The following is a 20,512-nucleotide window of genomic DNA, read 5'->3' as shown; positions in this document are numbered from 1 at the left end:
AGTTTATTTCCACTTTTATTGTCGCGTCGTACACCCTGATCCCTTAACCTGCTACACACAGGGGAGGGGGAGGAGTAGGGGTCGAAGAGTAGAAAAGGCGAGCCTTCGATCGACGAGGGCCACCTAATTCGAGGCAATCCGCTTCGCAGGGATTTTCACGATGGATCTCCGATTCCTGACCTCTCGCGATCCCCTAATTTTCGTCGCGTTTAACTTGAATCTCCACCCCTGGGGGCGACGTTTGCCATTCTACGCGCTAAGTGTAATATAGTACGCGCAGCCGGCTGCTAATCCCGATATCATCCCTCGCGATATTACGCCAGCCGACGTAAGACGTTTACCCTCGCTGCCGAGACGACGCTGTATAAACAGGTGCAACGCGGGGGCGGCACAGGGAGGGAGACTTTCATTAGTGGAACGTGTGATTGGCAAATTTTCCGGCGCCGCCGTCGCGCCGACGGAAATCCGATTTTCAGTGGGAAATCCCTTCGATATCGGGGCTGGTTTTTCAGATGGCAGGGTATCGATTTAATTGGGTTATCACCAGGTGATCTGGAGGGTTAATTAGAATCGTTTTTGAGGATTTTGTGGAGTCTTCGGCTTTTACAAGATTTCTTGGGATCCAGTTCTAGCTTTCAATTCAGTGTCCTGAGGTTCAGGATTCGAATGAGGGAAATTTAATGCTTTAATGAACTGGATCTTCTTCGATTTATCAAAAGCAAAGAAAATTTGACTCTGAAGTTTGAAATATTAATTCCGATAATCAACGTCCTACTGTATTCATTACTAACAGTAGTCTTAAGTAAGTTTCCTAAAAGCTTTGGTGATATTATTTGGTCCCTAAGAAGGAACATACTAGTTCCTTATTCTTTGTGAACTAAAATACAATATCACAAAATCTTTCTCTAAAACAAATTTATCAGTCATCGTGTAACTAATAAGGGACGATGTTAAAGAACATCTCAACACATCCTCCACTCGTCGCTACTCTCCTCCCCTCCCCTCTTGACACGTGTCTCCCCAACAGCCACCCCTGAAAAGACCTTCTTACCGCCCTAATGAGTAATCGATACCTGATTCCCGTGCTTCATACCTCGATAAATGAACTTTCCCGCCTCTCAAAGACTCTGCTCTTAGAAAAGCAAACGCTCCCAAGCCCAGCGGACCTCTCGTTCCATCAGATCACAGGCAACCCCTTACGAAATGCCCGACCTGATTCTCCACGCAATCCGTCACGATATTGCAGCGCTTCCTCGTTGGCCCGACGTTGGGCGGCGTTTTAAGATATTACACTCGCGGTATCCCAGCAGAAGGCGCGCAGGGGACGCTGTACATGAATAAACGTCGCGCAAACTGTATCCACGACGAGGGAGCTCGGTTACTCTAATTCCATAGAGTATCCCAGGGGACTCTGGCGAGGAAAATGGATTGCCCAGCTCCTGCCTCGTTCCTTATTCAAAATAATGTGAAACATAGGTACCGTGGTTCCTTTGGCCTCGCCAGGAAATTGCCGCCTCCGACGCTCTGCTCTGCGATCTTAGCGGGGAACTTTTTGTTAATTAAACATCTCGACGTTGGGAGGAGGAAGGGAGGCAGACCGAGAGATAAGGGCGGCGTTTGAAAAGTTCCAACAGTCGGATAAGCAGTTCCACGGTTCTCTTTTCATATTTTCGAACGAAAGGGACGGAATTCCGCGAGGAGGAAGATTATCCGCGGATAATCTCGACGGTGGATTCGTGGAAACTCGGGGGAATACCCTTCTCAACGATTATCGCTCGTCTTGCTCGCGTTTCGCTGATGGAAGTCGAGGAAGTCGAATCAGATTTTTTGACGCGATACCTGCTTTGCTGTACAGCTTCCGCGGGCTTCCAGCGTAATCTCGGCGGGCCAAGGCGCGTTTTGTTGGCTGGATAATTAATTGAAAGCGGGGAATATTCGTTCTGCGGCACGCGCGGATATTTTAGATCCCCGCGTTCCACCGCAATTGCGAACGTCATTTGCAATCGCGCTGGGTTCGGTTGGGTTTTACGGGATCTGGGATCGATCGGTGGTAATCCGTCGCCTGTAGAGCTGTCCTCGGTGGAGGGAAATGTGTCACATGTTTATTGCCTGCTGCGTAATATTGTGGACGATGTATCTTTGTGTTACATGGGGCATGTGGAACCTGCTGAAACAGAGCTGTCCATTGTAATGGAGATGCCTTTTGTCTCTTCATTTATTGATTCCCTGGGATGTTGAAGCGAAGATGCCGACTGAGAGACTCTTTTAAGGAGATTACTGTATGCTCTTTCCGGGAAACTCTTATCGACTTTTGTTAAAATAAATACTTAAATAAGTTGCGAGGTAGCAAGTGGTTGATAGAGGATCATGGGGAAGTCTCTAAACACAGAAATAAAGTTTGATGGGAATATAGTTAAGGTGGGGACTTGAAATCATCTCTATGGGAGTGGAGACAAATCGTGGAACGCTGGAAACAATTCCCAATGATGTCTAAAATCTGAAAATCGACGTCTGAAGAGAATTCATCAATGTTACATCCTAGGAAAGTGTCTCCAGTGAAGTAGCAACGAAGCTGCAAACCAGAAAACCACTTCTAAGAATACTACCTCCTCCTTTAGGTAAGATATCGATATATCTCTGATCATATACTCTCTCTTATTCACCCTAGCCAACGATTTCACATATATATCGACCCTTTCATTTCCTTTCAGGCTCTCACAACACAGTGCCCTCTCAACGAACACTCGCAACTCTACACAACATCTCACGACACGAGTACCATTTTCGAGTGCCACCTCGTCAATCGATCTCTCATGTCACCGAGTGTTCATCCTACACCCGAAGCCTTTGGTTCACCGACGCACCGCAGCGTTACAGAGTCCCAGGAATAACAACTCGAAAGCAGCTCGTCTAATATATGCAGGCTGTAGAGAAAAAGCCAAAGACGCGGCCGCGGAAAGAGTAATATTTCACCGACCAAAAAAGCCTCGTTTCCACGACTTTCGCGCAAAAAGAGCTCGCGACGAGGCAGCTCCTCCACCAGAGACCGAATAAAAAGCGTCTCGCGATACAGTTTTCGCGGCGGTTGATTCGAGGCCCCTCTGGCGAGAAGGGGGGACGAGGGTGAAACGAGCGACGACACCTCGGCAGGTCTGCGTTTGGCAGTGAAATATACCGATAGGGGCTCGCAGCTGGACGCGATCGCGCAGCGAAGGGGAACGAGGAACGAGACAGGTGTGGGGGCGGCGAGGAGTGGTCAGCGGCGAGGAAGAAGAATGGGCGGAGGGAAACTGCTGTTTCATCTCCGACTCCGCCAAGTTGGCAAGACCGCCGCTCTGTTTGCTTCCTAATTACGAATGGGAGGGGGTAAGACGCGAGGTCGGGGGGTAAGAAGACAGGGGAGCAGGGGATTGAACTCCACGGAATTAAGATTCCATCGTGCAGTCGAGTTTTGTTGTGTGCCTTGCAATTTCCTCCGCTAACTCGACCGTTCTCCCCCCTCCCAGGATCGATAAATCGACTCGATCGAGCTTGACCCTGGCTCCCATCACAGTTCCTTTGTACCCCGCGCTCGTGAGGACAATAATAATGTTCTTGTTTAGGGAGCCGCCGGTGTGGAAGCAAGTGAATTATTAGCCTCAGCCATGTCTGCATCGGAATTGCTCGCAGACCAGTGCCAATTTCAATCTATTCGGTCCGTCACAGGGCCACGTACAGCCAGCCAAGCGGCATGACCCCTCTCCGATTGATAGGATCCCTGGACCTCCTTTTTGCCCCTATTGCCGCTAGGCAAATCGCTCGTCACAGCCCCTAGCTTTTAAAACACCAGTCGTTCTGGTAATTAGTGGACCGATCTGCCGCCAATTTGTGGACCACTGCCGCAGCCCTACCAGGAGCTCCCTTTTCCTGCTTTTTTTGCCACTGTGTTCGCAGGGATGCGTGCCCTCCAGCTTCCCCAGGCTGTACTTACCTGTCCCAAGATCTCCATGCGTCCTTTTTGCGCATAGACTCCAGCGACAGGTGCAAAGTAGGTTTTTACTGGCAGAGAATTATTGGTTCCTTTTTGTTAGCTTTCGTACCTGTTCCTGGCAATCCATTATCCAAGCGAGCCACGCGTTAGCATCGTTAAAACCTGCGTCTGAAGCACCAGTTTCGGGTTACGACGCTCCCGCGCGAACAGGTAAATAAAACAGCGGGGCGTTTAATGGGTCGTAGAGGGTCGCGTGTCGGCCTCGAGAAAGACTGTGGCAAAAGCAATTTGCGACCGCGTGAATCGAAATGTAGCTGAACTAAATTGAAATTCTGGGGCAGAGTTACGGGAAGGCTCTGAATCCCGCGATGAACGGAGAGAAACGTTTCCCTGAGTCGCGATAAAACACTCGCTGAGGTGCTGTGTATAATTTGTATTAATTGTGAGGCCAGAGTTCTGGTGGGACTCCAGTGTATTTAGGAAAATAATAATTTTCTGGAAGTTTGTCCTCTGACTAAAATATTATAAAAAATCTATTGTCAAAAATTCGAGCGACCATCCCTCATATACCTGCCTGAGGACGCAGGGTAAATGCCCCGATACCTGGACTCTGAAGTACACAAACGTTCTGCTAAATCTACTATTTTTTCTCATCAGATACACTGGAATCTAAGCCTAAGTGAAATAAAATTAGTATTCAGGTACCAGGACATGGCCTTACATAGTAGCAGAGCTCTATCGACCGACGTAGACGAAAATGCGCGAGCCTGTCGATACGTGTGTTTACGGTTTTCGTGTATCTAGTCTGTTTGCGCGTGCGTCCAAGCGCATGTTTGCGCGCATCTAACTTCCCCTGTGTACCTAAATGCGTTTACCTGGCCCTCGTCTCCTGCCGCCTCTTCCGTTTCGGTCCCTTTCGCGCTGCAAGAGGAGAGCCAGTTAGGGTCGGTTAAAAAGTGGCGCGCAGGAAGCGACTGCCGCGGTTCGGGAGACTTAAGAGTGGTTATCCACGAAATTCGACGGCACTACCAAAACTCTTGGCGAAAAAACCTTTTAAAGGGGAAGTTTCACCCGGTGGGTAAACGAGAGACTCGAGTTCACCGAGCTTCCTCTAGGCTCTTCGGCCACAGAAAAAAGTGAGCTCGTTCACGAGCCGTCCAGGGGTAATCGAAAATTCGCGTCTCGCCAGGTAATTCCATGTATCGACCTTCCTCGAGCCATCGAGGGTCCCTCAACGCAGAAATTCGCGAGGGCAATTCTGCAGGCGATTTCGCGAGTCTCGAAATTCGTGTTCTAGGATGCAGCTATGGCTCCTTTGAGGATTTTCCTCGCGAGGAAGACTGAGAAGTGGCCGGGTCGTTGCGGTAAGGAAGAGCGGAAGGAAGTCCCTGGCCGAATTGCCGTGTTCCAGGGAATCAATCGTGTTAAGTGCTCGTACGGCAATCCGGCTAATTTCCTGCGATCCAGCCGGGAATCTCGACACTTGTCGCATCCCCGGGCGGTCCGTCTCTGTCTTCGTGGTTTATCCGGCCGCGGAGATTGCGCCGGGACGCGGGCGTCGACGCCTCGATGGCCAGATTTCGGAAGTATCGGCCGTCGAACGACCACGTTTCCAGATAAATGCAAAGTGCAGCGTGAGCGTAATTAATCAAACGACAGCCCACGCCAGCAGTCTTGTTCATCTCGCTGATTAATGGAATTTAAGTCGATGGGCGAGTTCATCGACGCGATAGCAGGGCGACGTTTGACGATCCTCTGACACGTGTACAAAATTCTCCTCAGGAGTTTTCGTGTATTAGTTGTGGCAAAGACATTGGTCGATACGTATAAAATATCTGCGATCGATGCTGGGGTCAGTGCTTCGAAGGGGTTGGAGGTTCGTCCACGTAATCCAGGGAAAAGTTTGCTAGTTGAGTAATTAATCACACTTGGATTTTGCGTAATCGTCCGTTTGATCGGCTGCGAAGTCTGCCCGCATTTTTCTGGCGATCGAGAAGCCAGCGTTTACGTTGGGAACCTTGTTAAGTGAGTGATGAACGCTTCTGGAATTTTATGTTCGCGTTTAATTTACCGATTTGATAGTTAGGAAGTTTGATAGTGAAGTTACGAGGATTTGTATTGCAAAAAACGTGCGAATCGATATGCTGCAAGCTTTGCTGCACGCATGTCTGACGTTCTGTGAACTTTACTACTTGTCGCCACGAGACTTCGCGTTTGGTTGTACTACTTGCTGCAAGGTGGTCAGGCTGCCACCTGTACTTCCCGCTGTCTGACCGCGACTGAGGCAATTCTGCTGCGTGTGGCTGGTGACACACCAATTTATACCGCTTACAGGTTCCCAATGTGGAATATCACATGTGTTGCGAAATATTGTTGGTACGTTTAGTAATAATAATGTAAGAAAATAATTGTATTATATGTAACTATGAGCGAATAGGTATGAGTGATTATGTTTTAGATTGTAACGGAGCGACGTGGCGAACAAAGAGAAATTTCAAAGGGTGAGAGAGTGAAAATGTTGAATTGGTGAGTTTGTAGAATTTATTCTGTAATTAATAATAATGTTATCTTGTATTTATGATCATAATTTGATTCAATAAAGTATATTTTATCATAGTCCAACATTACTACTACTCTGTTATTTAACCTGATTACCTAGTATTTTAACGAAACTGCGACAGTATCAGAAAACGGATATGCAAATTTAAAGGTAGCAAAAAGTAACAGTGAACTTATATTAAATATCTTCATTTACTCGAATGATTTGCTACTAAGAGGTCCTATAAAAAAGTTACATGGCCTCATATTGTAGACAAAGTGCGAAGCGTTGTACTGCAACTTTGTTGCAGCTACGTCTGACATTCCATGGGCTCTACTACTTGTCACTGCAAGATTCCACCTTTAGCTGTACTACTTGCTACCGAATGGCTTCTTTCGCTTCCCTCTGTCTGACCAGGTCTGATCTACTTCTACTTCTCGCTGGTATGAGAATAATAAATCTCTCCTCTCATTTCTGGTTCCATCACACGTACAGTGCCATTCAATTATTCAAAGGCCACGTAATAATACTCCAGCTATTTTTCTGCCCGCCATAAATCAACGAAAAGCCCCCGGCGCGCAGTTATAAACAGTTCCACTTCCCTTGATGGTTCAAGCACGGAACGCGCAATTTCGAGGCACTCGGAGGTCTAATCGCGGCAGGAGCACGTCGAAAGCGAAAGTCGAGGAAATCGCGAGATTCCGCGCGGCGGCTCGTGCGCCCTCGAACTAATGATATTTAGCGAGACGCGAAGAGGCGGCAGACGTAGCTCCGAGGCAGAGCGAGCGGAGTAAGAGGGCGGGAGGGGGATGCTGGGAGCGTTCCTAATTAAATAATCCAAGCTAAATTACAGACATTCGGTCAAGCAGCTCGATACGCTTCGCTCGAGTGTTCGCGGCGGTTCGAGACACGTCCCTTGGCACAATTAATCTAGTTAGCGGCGAATACGACCGAGAATTCCGTGTCTGTCGGTCGCTGTGTAAACGGCGCGCGCGTGCAAACTAATATACACCGTGACTGAAGGAAGGGGTCAGAGGAATTTCTAATAACGACACCGGCGGATTCTGAGTGGCTGGTTAATCCAGCCACGCGCTAGTCGCTGTCATTGTTCGTAATGGATTGCGCCCCTTGTTTCGCGCCCGATTGTTAGAAGGTGGTAATTAACGACTATCAGCTTTCTACGCGATCCCACCCCTTCGTCGCTCTTCTTCTCCGCGCTTCAAGTGTCACGCTAGTCACGTAGCAGGAATCATTATCTATTGTCTTGTGATGTTGACAAGCGTCCCCCGACTCGATCATTCCTCTCTGAGGTAAATGGATAGAGTTTCAAGCTATAGCTCTATGTTTGCAGATATTTCAAGATGAATTCCTAGTACTATAGTATAATATCTTTTTGTAGAGAATATATTCAGAGGATCCAAGGGTTAATTTCTAAATAAACAACAGAATTTTCAGTATCCTTAATCCAATTTATTTTTCTTTACTGTATCCAGCTGATTTACATAAAGCTTAACCAAGAATAGCTTCCACTTCGCAAGACACATCGAAGTGAAGTTTGCCAATTTGATCGTCGTTGTTCGGCAAGATCGTTGAAAACCGAGGCCCAGGGCACGTTCACCTTGCACGAAAGGCCTTTGGCTGTGTGCAGACGCGAGCGAGCGAGGCTGGTGTACACTTGACGAGTGCTCGCCGACACGTCTGTTTGTTCGCTGGGTTCCCCGCTTCCCGTTGGAAGTTGGTTGCTTTAATTGAGTCACTTGTGTATCGCGCAAGGCGTTTTACGCACGCAGGCGGACCGGGTAGTCTGGAAAGTTTCTGTCGCAGTAAGTCTTCGGCCCGAGGCGTTTCCTGCCAGTAGACGTCGCGCTTCAAAGGGGCCAGGGACCGCTTCAGGTGTTTAGTTTTTTCCCTTCTCGTCGCTCGGCGCCCGCAGTAAACTTTTCTGTCCGCCGAAGCGCGCCTCGTCGCTTCCACGTTGTCATATTCTTGTTCCTTCGATGCTTGCCACACTTCGTCTACCCTTGCCCTTTCACCCCTCCTCTGGGGTAATTCTCACCGCTTCCGCTTTATAGACTCACGGCGCGGGATTCTAGTAAAGGCAGAGTCTGGAGCGGCGAGGAGCGGCGAGGATCGATCTCGGGGCTGCCGCCGCCTGTATTAATAACGCTATTAGGTTATTATTACCCCGACGCCGCGGGTTTTTACCCCCAAACACTCGGCGGCCTCTCGAAGCGTTCGTCGCGCGGTGATTATCGATGAAAGTGCTCGAGCTACATTAGCCGGTTACGTGGCTTCGCTTGCACGGTTAAGCAGCCTCCGTGTAACCATTCCGACGGATGCTCGGGTTAATTGCGCGGCTCCGCGCGAGTTCAAGTTCCTCGGGGCAGAAAGACTCTTTCTCGCATCGAATTTTTCCGAGGGCAGGAGGCGCGAAAATTGTTACAAAGGGCTCTCCACTCTGCTTCGTTTTTTCTCCCCCTGCCCTCTGCCTTGCCATGGATTGTCGTTCCAGGTTTTATATCCCTTTCTCTCGCCGACAGGCAACAATCGAAAGTCGTTCCACTTCTCGCGAGCAATTTAAAGCTTGGATTATAATTAAAGGTGGGTGAAAGGGCTACTTGTTTCATTGCCCTCCTGGGTCTACTTTCATTCACGTTAGAGCGCGGGACGAGAAGGGGAAAGGTCAATACTTCACTCATCTCCATCGGATGAAAGTTCCACAGGGTTGGCCCCTCGATTCTCTCTTTGTTTTACCGCGTTACACGGTCCCCATAGAACCGTGAATCGTAATTCGACACCTGCGCTGGTATTTCTTTCTCTTCCTGGCTGATTTACACCGCCGATTCGCTGCCTAGTCATTCATTCCACTATCTCCCCCAGGGAGCTAATATTTGTGGCCTCCTTTTTTCAAATCTACTGCACCAGAGACGTGGATCTACGTTGTGGAGAGTGGCAGGAACGAATCTGGGAAGAAAAATGTCGAAAGGACGAAACAATTTCATGTCCCTGCGAACTCGATTATTCTTCCAAATCGAATTGGTACTTCATCGCGACGCGAGGATTAATCCTTTGAACGCAGGATTAGAGCGAGTGTGTTATACGAATGAAGAAGGGGTAAACAAGGGATGGGTATCGAGAGCGCGGCGCCGATAGCGTCGATAAAAGCACTGGCGGTTAACGAAGTTTATCCAATGCCTCTTCGTGCGACGCAGCTTAGAATTCAAAGTTTCCATATCGTCCAGGGAAATGCTTCACGCAACGAATTTTACGACGACGATAAAATTACGTGGCCGAAGCGGGGATAGAAGATCGGTTAAACTACGCTTCACAGAGCGTTCCGTAAGCTTGGAGCAAGTTTTAATACACATAGGCGTTTTCTTTCCACAGAAAATCTGTAGATCCTTCGAGCATGTTATTTTGCATTTGTTTTTCGCTTTGGTTTCATAAGGGTGAAGCCAGAACTTGAGGTCAACAAGGTTGCAAACAGGTAGGGGCTTTAAATAATTGTACAGCAAGGTAACACAACCATGGTAAAGGTTGCAATAAAAATTTAATACTGTTTGGAGAGGAAAACATTGACCTACGAGGTAGTAACAAAGTTGCAAACGAGAAATATTTGTAAGAAGATTACAGTATATTTCTTTTGCAAAACATCAGTCGGGCATCGATTTTTCCATGTTTTCATATACTTCAGGCTTTGACTTTCGTGAGTAAATATTTGTTTAAATATTTAACAGAGTTGCAACGCAAGAAGCAGTCAAATTACATTCGTAACAAAGTTTCCAGACGAAAAAGTCTAAGTTCAACGAGGATGCAACAATGTTGCCAACTACAGAAATGTTTATGCTACGGCTAGATCATGTATTCGTCGTGAGATATTGGTCATGAACTTTTTCCATACTTTATGGTAGTTGCTTTCCAACTATGGATATGGTCACAAGGCAGCAATAATGTTGCACATGATAGGTTTGTAGGAAAACTTTCAATGCAATCCTTTCACAGAATATCGGTCGATCCTTGATCATTTACCTTTCTTATTCGTTCTACATTCTGTTATCTTTTTCTACAAGTGTCGCTTGACTTTTCAGACATCTGGATCACAATGTGAAGTACACAATAGAAGAAACTGCGTTGTAATGGAATAGGAATGACAAGTAATGTAGTTTCAATGGAATTAGCATTTCCAAACAGCTAAGAGAATTCATATTTATGTATAGTGTGGCTCCGTATCATGATAAAATGTGGGAACAGTTGATAAGTGAATAGAACGAAGCAGAATAAGTGGAGTTTCCAGTAATCACTCTGCGGGTCAAAGATCAGATCTCTGCCGACTCGACGTGGTCCATGCGTTGGTATTCTTGTCGGGCGTAGTTGCTTTATATGCGCGAACTAGTCCGTTTATGGATGCAAATGCGTTCTAGAGCGAAACGCGGACAGCGAAAAGCTCTCATGTCTCTCTTTGCCCCTCGTTGTCAGCCCCACACCATATTTCGCTGGGTGGAATTGCATTATAATTATTCCGTGAAAATTCGCCGTGTAAACAACATTGATAAAGCGGCGTCTGACACAATACCTGGTAAAAATTTCGAATAAAAGGACGCAATTTACAGGGATGAGGTATTTGAGGTACTTCGAGTAAGTAACACTTCAGGTAAGTGATAGGGAAAGTAGAATTCTTCCTAAAATTATCATTACTCGATGGCCAAGCTTCCACGAACTATATCCTAGTAGTACAACTTGATAAGATGAATTAACCAATCAATATCCATGACACTATTATCTTGTTCGACCAACAAGGGATAAGTACATAGTTCAGAAGTGTCAGGATACCAGATCCGTACCAGGCTTTGCCGGGACACTCCACATCACTCCCAATCTACTACTTCATCGCCCACAAATCACTTCCACTTCACTCCCACGTCACTCCCACTTCACTCTCACTTCACTCCCACATCACTCAAACTTCAGTCTCACTTCTCTCAAACTTCACTCCCACATCACTCCAACTTCAGTCTCACTTCTCTCAAACTTCACTCCCACATTACACCCACTTCACTCCTACATTACACCCACTTCACTCCCACATTACATCCACTTCACTCCCACATTACACCCACTTCACTCCCACATTACATCCACTTCACTCCCACATTACACCCACTTCACTTCCACATTACACCCACTTCATTCCCACATTACACCCACTTCACTCCCACATTACACCCACTTCACTCCCACATTACATCCACTTCACTCCCACATTACACCCACTTCACTCCCACATTACATCCACTTCACTCCCACATTACACCCACTTCACTTCCACATTACACCCACTTCATTCCCACATTACACCCACTTCACTCCCACATTACACGCACTTCACTCCCACATTACACCCACTTCACTCCCACTTCACTCAAACTTCACCTCCACTTCACTCCCACCTCACTCAAACTTCACTCCCACTTCACTCCCACGTCACACTCACTTCACTCTCACTTCACACCTACATTACACCCACTTCACTCAAACTTCACTCCCACTTAACATTCACATCACACCCACTTTGAGAAGTGGGCCTCTCGAATAACTAATGCAAAATTACCAAAAACTTGGAAATTACTCGTCGTAAAAATGAGAATTAATAAGTGGCGCCATCTAATGATAACAGTTAAAACTAAAATAAGAAATTTTATTTTTAGTTCGGCCCTGAGTCGCTAGATGGCGCCACTTGTGTATTCCCAAAATTTCCAAAAATGCTCCTCGCGAAAATGGTAATTGACTAGTGGCGCCACCTACCGCAAAAATTTTGAACTAAAATAAGAAATGATATTTTTAGTTTGGGGTCTGTACCGCTAGATGGCGCCACTTGTCAATTCCCATTTTCGTGTGCAGCATTTTCGGAATTGACAAGTGGCGCCATCTAGCGGCTCAGGGCTGAACTAAAAATATCATTTCTTATTTTAGTCCCAACTTTCGCCGCTAGATGGCGCCACTTGTCAATTCCGAAAATGCTCCCCACGAAAATGGGAATTAACAAGTGGCGCCATCTAGCGGACAAAATTGGAACTAAAATAAGAAATGATATTTTTAGTTCGGCCCTGAGCCGCTAGATGGCGCCACTTGTCAATTCCGAAAATGCTGCACACGAAAATGGGAATTGACAAGTGGCGCCATCTAGCGGTGGAGACCCCGAACTAAAAATATCATTTCTTATTTTAGTTCCAACTTTGTCCGCTAGATGGCGCCACTTGTCAATTCCGAAAATGCTCCCCACGAAAATGGGAATTGACAAGTGGCGCCATCTAGCTGACAAAGTTGGAACTAAAATAAGAAATGATATTTTTAGTTCGGGCCTGAGCCGCTAGATGGCGCCACTTGTCAATTCCGAAAATGCTGCACACGAAAATGGGAATTGACAAGTGGCGCCATCTAGCGGCTCAGGGCCGAACTAAAAATATCATTTCTTATTTTAATTCAGTCTTTTGCCGCTGGTTGGCGCTGCTTACCAATTCTCATTTTCGCGAGGAGCAATTTCCGAATTTTAAGTAATTGGAAGTGAGCATTAAGTGGATGACAAGCGGGAGTGTTTTGGGTGTAATGTGGAAGTGATAAGGGAGTGAAATGGGAGAGATGTGGGAGTGATTTACGCGAGATGTGGGAGTAATGTGGGAGTGATTTGGGAGTGATGTGGGAGTGATGTGGGAGTTAAATGGGAGTGATGTGGGAATGATGTGAGAGTGATGTGGGAGTGATGTGGGAGTGATGTGGGAGTGATGTGGGAGTGATGTGGGAGTGATGTGGGAGTGATGTGGGAGTGATGTGGGAGTGATGTGGGAGTGATGTGGGAGTGATGTGGAAGTGATATGGGACTGAAGTGGTAGTGATGTGAGAGTGATGTGGGAGTGATGTAGGAGTGATGTGACCCCAAAAGTGGTGTGGAGTCAGTGAACAGTGAAAGGAGACAGTGAGGAAGGAAGTATGAGGGAGGAAAGATGCAGCGGGTATTTAAAGGAAGGGTTGAGGAAGGCTAGGAAAAAGACACGATAACCTTGAGGAGACAGGAGTTTGGAAACGGGTGGTGGAAATAGAATGTAGTGGACAGAGGCGATTTGGGAAGTACACCAGAGACGCGTGTTTCGGGATGGGATGGGTCAGGAAAGCTAGGGAGATCCCTGCCTCTTGTGTGACCACCTAGCAGTGCTCACCCAGGAGACCCGGAGGGTCCGGGGAGATCCTTCCCGGCCGAAGCCTGGGATGGATCTGAGGCTCTGACACTCCTGGACTATGGTATATACCCCATGAGTAGAACAGGTCAATGATGTCATCATTACTGATTGGATTATTCAATCTGCCAAATCAATTAGGCCTGGAGTAGTTCGTGGCTGATCGACTACTCGATAATGATGGTGGCTTTAGTACTTACCTTTATACTTACCTGTTTCTTGCTTCACAAATTGTTAATAATTATCATTTTGCAGCGTCGAGAGGTTTCTTGCATGGATTGTAAGGAGCAGGAAGAAAGGAACGTGTCATGGTATCAGCCTTCCGTCTTTTGATCAGAAGCGAAAAGGTTCGAGGAGTTCCAGCTTCTAAATATCAACGTCTGATAAATGGTACAATAAATCTACTTACGTGCTAGCGAAGGTCTGAAGTGAATTGCTCGTTGATAACTTAGAATGGCCTCTTCGTAATTCTTCCTCCCCTGCTGCAATATCCCTCTGGAAGAAACAAAACAATGATTTAATGAAATGTACAAGCTTTCTGTATTCTGAATGTAATAAATCTAATTATGAAAGAATTTTCTATAGTGTCTTATTCTCCTAATCCTAAACTAGACGTATTGCTATCTATCATTAGATAGTACTCAGATCAATAGCTTTTCCTGCTCTTTAGTCTCTCTTACGGGGGTGGGGCTACCATCGATCCGTGATCTCGCGTTCCCATGTATCCAAACGTTTCCACCGATAACAATCACCCTTATCCTGGACGTTGAACGATTAATCTTCCTTCGAGCAATGTCACTTCCAGAAACGATAAAAATATTACTTGTCAACCGATGACTTATCGCGCAAAGGTCGTCTGGTGACGGAGCGTAAGGGGATGAGGCCGCCAATAAACGAACTTTATAACGCCTACAGGGGCCAGTCGCGCGGCACATATTTTAGGGAAAAAATTCATTTAAACGCATCGGTGATTAATCTTTCCCTGAACGTTGTCGCTCGAGAAACGATGAAAACATCACTCGTGACGCTGGGGATGGGGATGATTTACCGAGGCAGGACTACCACGAGTCTCTTCCACTAGTAACGCCTATGGTCCTACGATATCGCTCGCAGTTATTGTACTTCGATCACACGTTCTATTATTTTTCTGATTCCCTCGCAAAGGCGGAAGCAGGCACGACGATTCGCGAGGGCTCCCTCGCGATCGATCGATCACGCGGCGCAATTGAGCGCGGTGGCCTGACTTCGGGCAACGAAAAAATAGAAGAGAGGAATGTCTCCCGAGGAATCGATAATTCATTGCCCTGTGGCCGTCAATCGAGAGCAATTAAATAAGATTATTACTTTCACAGCTGCTGCATAAGAACGTTTTTCCAAGGGAAATCATTTCCCGTTTGCCGATCGATGGCAAATCGACTAAATAAATAAATCTGTGCAATACTCTTAACTCGTTTGATTGCTCTTGAATCGTAGCTCGTTCCTGCGGAATTTCATTATTTGAAACCGACTCGAAGAGTCTCGGTCGGCAGTGAAACAACTGTCCTGTCGTTTCAACTTGTCCCAGGCGCCAGGGAAAAGTTATACTAATGACACGCTTTGCGAGCGTTCGAGCGACTGAAAAAACGAGGAAAAATGTCGCGGAGGGTGGGCGACGAGACCCGAGAGAAAGGGGGAACAGGATATTTCCTTTCCGGGCAAGCGAACTGGCTGGACCAGAGGAGTTTTCCTGTTCGTTAACGAGACGCTACTCCGCGTTCTTAACTTCCAAGATGAATATTCGCGCAATACATAATGGACTCTCTCTACCCATCCACTATTACCGCCTCTCGCCTCAACCCCCCCTTGCCCAGTTCTCCTCTCATAACAATCCCTCTCGTTTGTACCAATTTGCAATCGTTCGCGGTGTTTCCCTCGATTTATTATCTCGCACCTTCGCCTTTAACGCCTGCACGCCTTTCAAACTGCCCTCTCCCTTCGCGATAAAAAAAAAAGCGACGACTGTTTGAAGAATCCTAAACCGCCGGAACACGTTTACCTGTTTAATGATCGTGCTCAGAGATTCGGGCGCAGCTGTGTCGGCACTCGATCCGACAAGCGTTCCAACATTTTCCATGGTGGCTTCGCATTGTTCCAATTGTTCCACGGGAAATCTGTTTCCCGCACGGTCAACTGGTTCGATTCGACGCGGGCGCTCGTCCGAATGGCGCTCATTTCGAGTAGTTTACGTCACTCGAAGCGGCTGGGGCGTGAATCGGGGATGGCCCCGAATAAACAATCCCATCGGCTGTTAGAATAAAAACATCGCTCGTGGCATTGTTTGGCCCTTGCAGCTATTATTCGATGGCGTGGTCGATGTAACGAGCGGCCGAGGTATGTAACTGGTACTTGGTAACGAGCAGGCGCGGCTTTGTCCTCGCGCGGGTCCGTGACAAAGAGGGAGACTCGAATATTCCTGGCGGTGGACCGCGCTCGTTCGTTAAGAATTTTATCCGCCACTAGGGCGTCGAACGACAGAAGTGGACAAAGAGATACGCGCCAGAGGGGGAGGATACTGAAAAACGAACGAAGAGAACAGCGGGGATGGAGAGCAGTTTGCAGGCCATAGTAGAATATCTGCCCGCTCAGATGTTGCTCCAATAAAACAGCCACGACCGTAAAACTCGTTAAACGTGACGTTTGCGATGATGAACTGACAGTGCGCGCTGACACGCTCGGGGAACAGGGAGGGTATGCAAATGAAGACAAAAGCAGGCACTGTGGAATATATCTGCACTCTAACAAAATAAAATAATGAATACTTCAACAATAAACGATTCTTTAATGGCCAAACAAAATGAGTACTTTATTCCTACCATCCTGAAAACCTATCCTACTATCTGCCTGCGTTTTCACTTGAGAATCTCTCGAGTTATCGCCCCCAATTCAAAGTTTCCGAGTTGCCAAATGCACAGCTAAGCTTATAACTCAACAGGGAGCCTCCCTAGAATACAAGAACTCTGCCCCCTGCTCTGGATCAACAATACAAGAAAAACGTGCTCTAATATCGAAAGAGAGCTGCACATGTTTGTCTCCACGCCTTGCAGAAGCCAGGCCATCGCGGGCCGCGTTAATTTACTACTATCCATGGGTGATTCTTTCGAGATGACAGGCCGCTGACAGCCGCTAATGCGATTGGCGTCGCTCTCGAGGCGGGAAAGTTTGATCGAAGAGACAAACACCGAGCCGCCAGAGGAATACCGCGAGGGGAATAAAATACCGCGAGCGCGTGTCGACGATCGGCGTCGTTAATCGTCCATCAGGAAACGCCGTCGGCTTATGGATCCCGAGGCGTCTCGCTCTGCCGCAGAGCAGAAATTTCAATAAAGAAACGCTCGAGCTGTGGCGCAGTCGGATTTATCGCGGTAACGTGTCTGACTAGTTACGCTCTATACTACTGGCAGCGATCTAGGACCACTGGCTGTCGATAACTCGTACACGCGTCTGCGTGTCGCATTGTTACTCTCGAATATCTGTTGTATTCTATAATTATCTCTACCGGATATTGAACAGAGTATCCGATAATAGCGCTGTCCCCCTCCCCTCCTTTCTGTAATGGGTGTTCAGTAATAAGCTCTCGCGGTATTGAAATTACTCGATGTCTGCTACTATCGAGGGATCGTCAGGCTTGAATACTTTCGTCGGGACGTATCGAGAGAGCTCTATAAATGGAGCCACTCGTGAGGAATGACGACTGGTGAGTAATTGGCGTTATCGGAAGTTCTTCAACAGAGAAATGGGAAGGATCTAGCGAGTGGATATAGATTTTATGGCGAAAATTAAATACGTAGAAATGTGTTGTAGGTTTCTATTACCCTCATGGCTTGGGAGAGACGAAATAACTGACTACTTTCGGGACAGGTGCGAGGGAGCAGGTACTAGAGTGCAAGTAGTATAAGCACACAGAAGAAATTAAATTACGCAGCAGCTTTTAGCCCCTAGATTTACTTCTGCTTTTGTATTACGTATCCTGGCGTTTATTTCGTATAATAAAGACACTATTTAATGAAGCACGAGCACGTAATCTCCAGCTGTTCTCAGCTACCAAAACTTCCACCCCCGGAGAATATTCTGGATCATTTAATTCAACCAAAGAAGCCCTCCTAAGCGCCACTATTTTATTCTCCCCTGCAAACACCACCATTCGCCTCCCTCGATCCAATAACCATGCAACTGAAGGTTAACAGTGCGCCCTGGTCCATCCCCCGAGGAAACCAAGCAGTTCTCCAGCCCTGTAATAGGATCGACGGTCCGTCCACCGAGCAGCAAAATCAATTTTGGCAAGGGCCGCGGGATCGAGCAGGCATTTATAGGAGATGGGACTGCGGCGATGACCGTCATCGCCATTGTCGTTGCCGTCACTGTCGGCGTCTGGGTTGCCATCCGGCTGTCACCGTTGCCTCATCCAGCGCTGGACCATTGTCGTCAACGTCCTCCTCGACGTCGTTGCGGTCGTATCGGCGGTCGACGCCCTCTTGATCGGCGCTATCGACGCCGGCCCCGCTGCCAGCGTCGCGTCACGACTCCACCAAGATTCTATCACTGGTCCTTTCGCCCTTTCCGCTCGTTACGTCGCTCGTACCGCGTCGAGAGATTGACGGCTGAGAGGATGGACAGCGTCCGATAATTGGCCACTTCCTGTCGCTGCAACGCTGCATTTCGAGGCTAACTACTCCTGATTTACGACCCCCTGTAAACGTGTTTTAATCGCCTCGTCTTTGGGGGACGACGCAGGACGCGAGAATGCAGCTCTGTTTTACGAGGGCTAAGTCTCCAGTAGTGTAGGTCAACGATAGCGACGCCGAGAGGGTTCTGCTCGATTCCCTCCGAATGCTGGGAGAATTGACGACTACCAGCCAGGAGTTAGAAGTAAGTTTAGCGAGAATGGGGAGGATTGGGCTTCTTTGACGAAAGGGCCATTCCGCGCCGTGATTGGCAATATTTCACCTTAATCGCGGCGAAATAAGAAAGAACCTCGGCGTACCAGGAAAAAAGCTTTACTATTCTTCCATGGTGTTTGAGTTTAACTGAAACCTTGCAGGCCTATTGGGTTATAAATCGTTGAGGGGGATCGAGTTTGCGTAGCTGGGGAAGGGTTTCACGTGCTGAGCGATTACCTTCTATCGACGCTCTGAATAAAGTTTCTTGCGTATTAATTGTTTGTTCGGCAGCCATAAGCTAGGCGCTGCTTAATAGGATTACATCTCTGACCAGAGCATCGACTGACGCACATTGCTGGCGGAAGTTTCAGTACGCGTTCAGGAATTAATCATTGTTGATGCTATATTCCATGGGAAAATAGGTTAATAGTTTTCTATTCGCTGTAAAATACTCTAGATTATTTCCTAGAGAGACAGATAGATATTTTATTAACTTTATTTTTGCTGGAATTCACGGGGAGACATTACACTAGTCGAGAGTAAAATTCTTTATTTCCCTAGCCCCTAAAAATCAACGTAAACTCAAGTTCTCCCTTCTTTTCACAGGTTCCATCAATCAATATTTAGTGACCCAATAAAAAGACAGGTCGAAGTTATTACCCGCTTTGAATATCAGTAAATTGGGATTGTCGAGAACGAGGAACGACGCAGAAGAAGCGCAGAGCCGATAAGGAATGATCCTTGACGTATATGACCGTCGATACGTCGCGGTGGCTCGCGTTTTTCAGCGCTAGCCCCCGCTGCTCTCCACGGAATACTTGGCAATCTTCCCGACTCGAGAGCCTCGGAATCTCGGGCAAGATGAAGAGCGTCATGCCGCGGGACTCGCCGTGAAATTCGAAAGGCGAATTTTCGCGGTATGTCGCGCCATTAGAAAACGATCTCGCAGCGGTGAATGAAAAACTTGGCTCGGGGGTGGATCGATCATCGCCGTGGAACAAATTAATCAGGCCATTCGTTACAGCTGTCGTTCACACGTTTCCTGCTCGCTCGAGGCTCCCAGCTTCGTCTCGGCGATCGAAGAGCGTTCGAAAACGGTACACACCGCGGAAGCGCAAGGAAAAATCGCCCCATTTGATCGTATCGAACCGAACCCGCGATTCAACCCCCTCTGTTTTATCCCGCGTCCCTGTTAGCGGGAATTTTCGCCCGAGACGCCTGAAATCACGCGAAAACTCGGCCACGCGCGATAACCAAAAATTTATAGAGCCAGCCACGGCTGCTGACGCTTTCAATCGACCCACTGGACAACCAGACCACGCTCACCTGGGGGTGTTCTCGCGGCGAAGAGGGCTTGTGAAATTAAAAGCGAGGCGTGCTTCGTTGGTGTACTGTTTAGATTAAAGCAGAATTAAATTTAGATCAAGATTAGAATATTGTGGAGTGATATTTGTTCAGCTAGCAGAGCTTGCACAGAGCTGCGGGAGCTGAGAGAAAATATGAGACATAGAAAATGAGGAAACATAGGTAAAGTACCTCTGCCAATTTCAGAAGAGTCGACTCTGCCTGTCTCTTCCCTTCGGTGGTTCATTGGCATCTGACCTTTCAGCGAATCGTGTCCTCTGTTATATATATACATATTCCTAGTATATTTCTAGACTCCAGAGGTAAGCGTGGAGACACCCCCACTTTCACCCCTGCGTCCCTATGCTACTTCACTTCTACTGAACTACATTTCTCAATTATACTACTTAATTTCTATTTACAGGTCTGCACAAATATTCCACAATACCCTGACCCTACAAGATCCAGATTAGAAAGACCCTTGGAGAAGGCAGCTTTGTCCAGCCAGAGGGCT

At 47.4% G+C, this 20,512-nt stretch overlaps 1 protein-coding gene across 1 annotated transcript in view; it reads right to left on the bottom strand.

The window, feature by feature from the left end:
• Positions 1-20,512, bottom strand: part of Tmtc2 (Transmembrane O-mannosyltransferase targeting cadherins 2) — a 146,681-nt gene that overhangs the window by 24,761 nt on the left and 101,408 nt on the right. The window contains exon 6 of the mRNA XM_076383368.1: positions 14,148-14,233. Coding sequence (XP_076239483.1) covers positions 14,148-14,233 — 86 coding nt within the window. The remainder of the gene's footprint in view (positions 1-14,147; positions 14,234-20,512) is intronic.

This window comes from Calliopsis andreniformis, chromosome 8 (assembly GCF_051401765.1).
Source record: "Calliopsis andreniformis isolate RMS-2024a chromosome 8, iyCalAndr_principal, whole genome shotgun sequence".
NCBI lineage: Eukaryota > Metazoa > Arthropoda > Insecta > Hymenoptera > Andrenidae > Calliopsis > Calliopsis andreniformis.
This window is presented reverse-complemented; position numbering and strand designations above follow the sequence as displayed.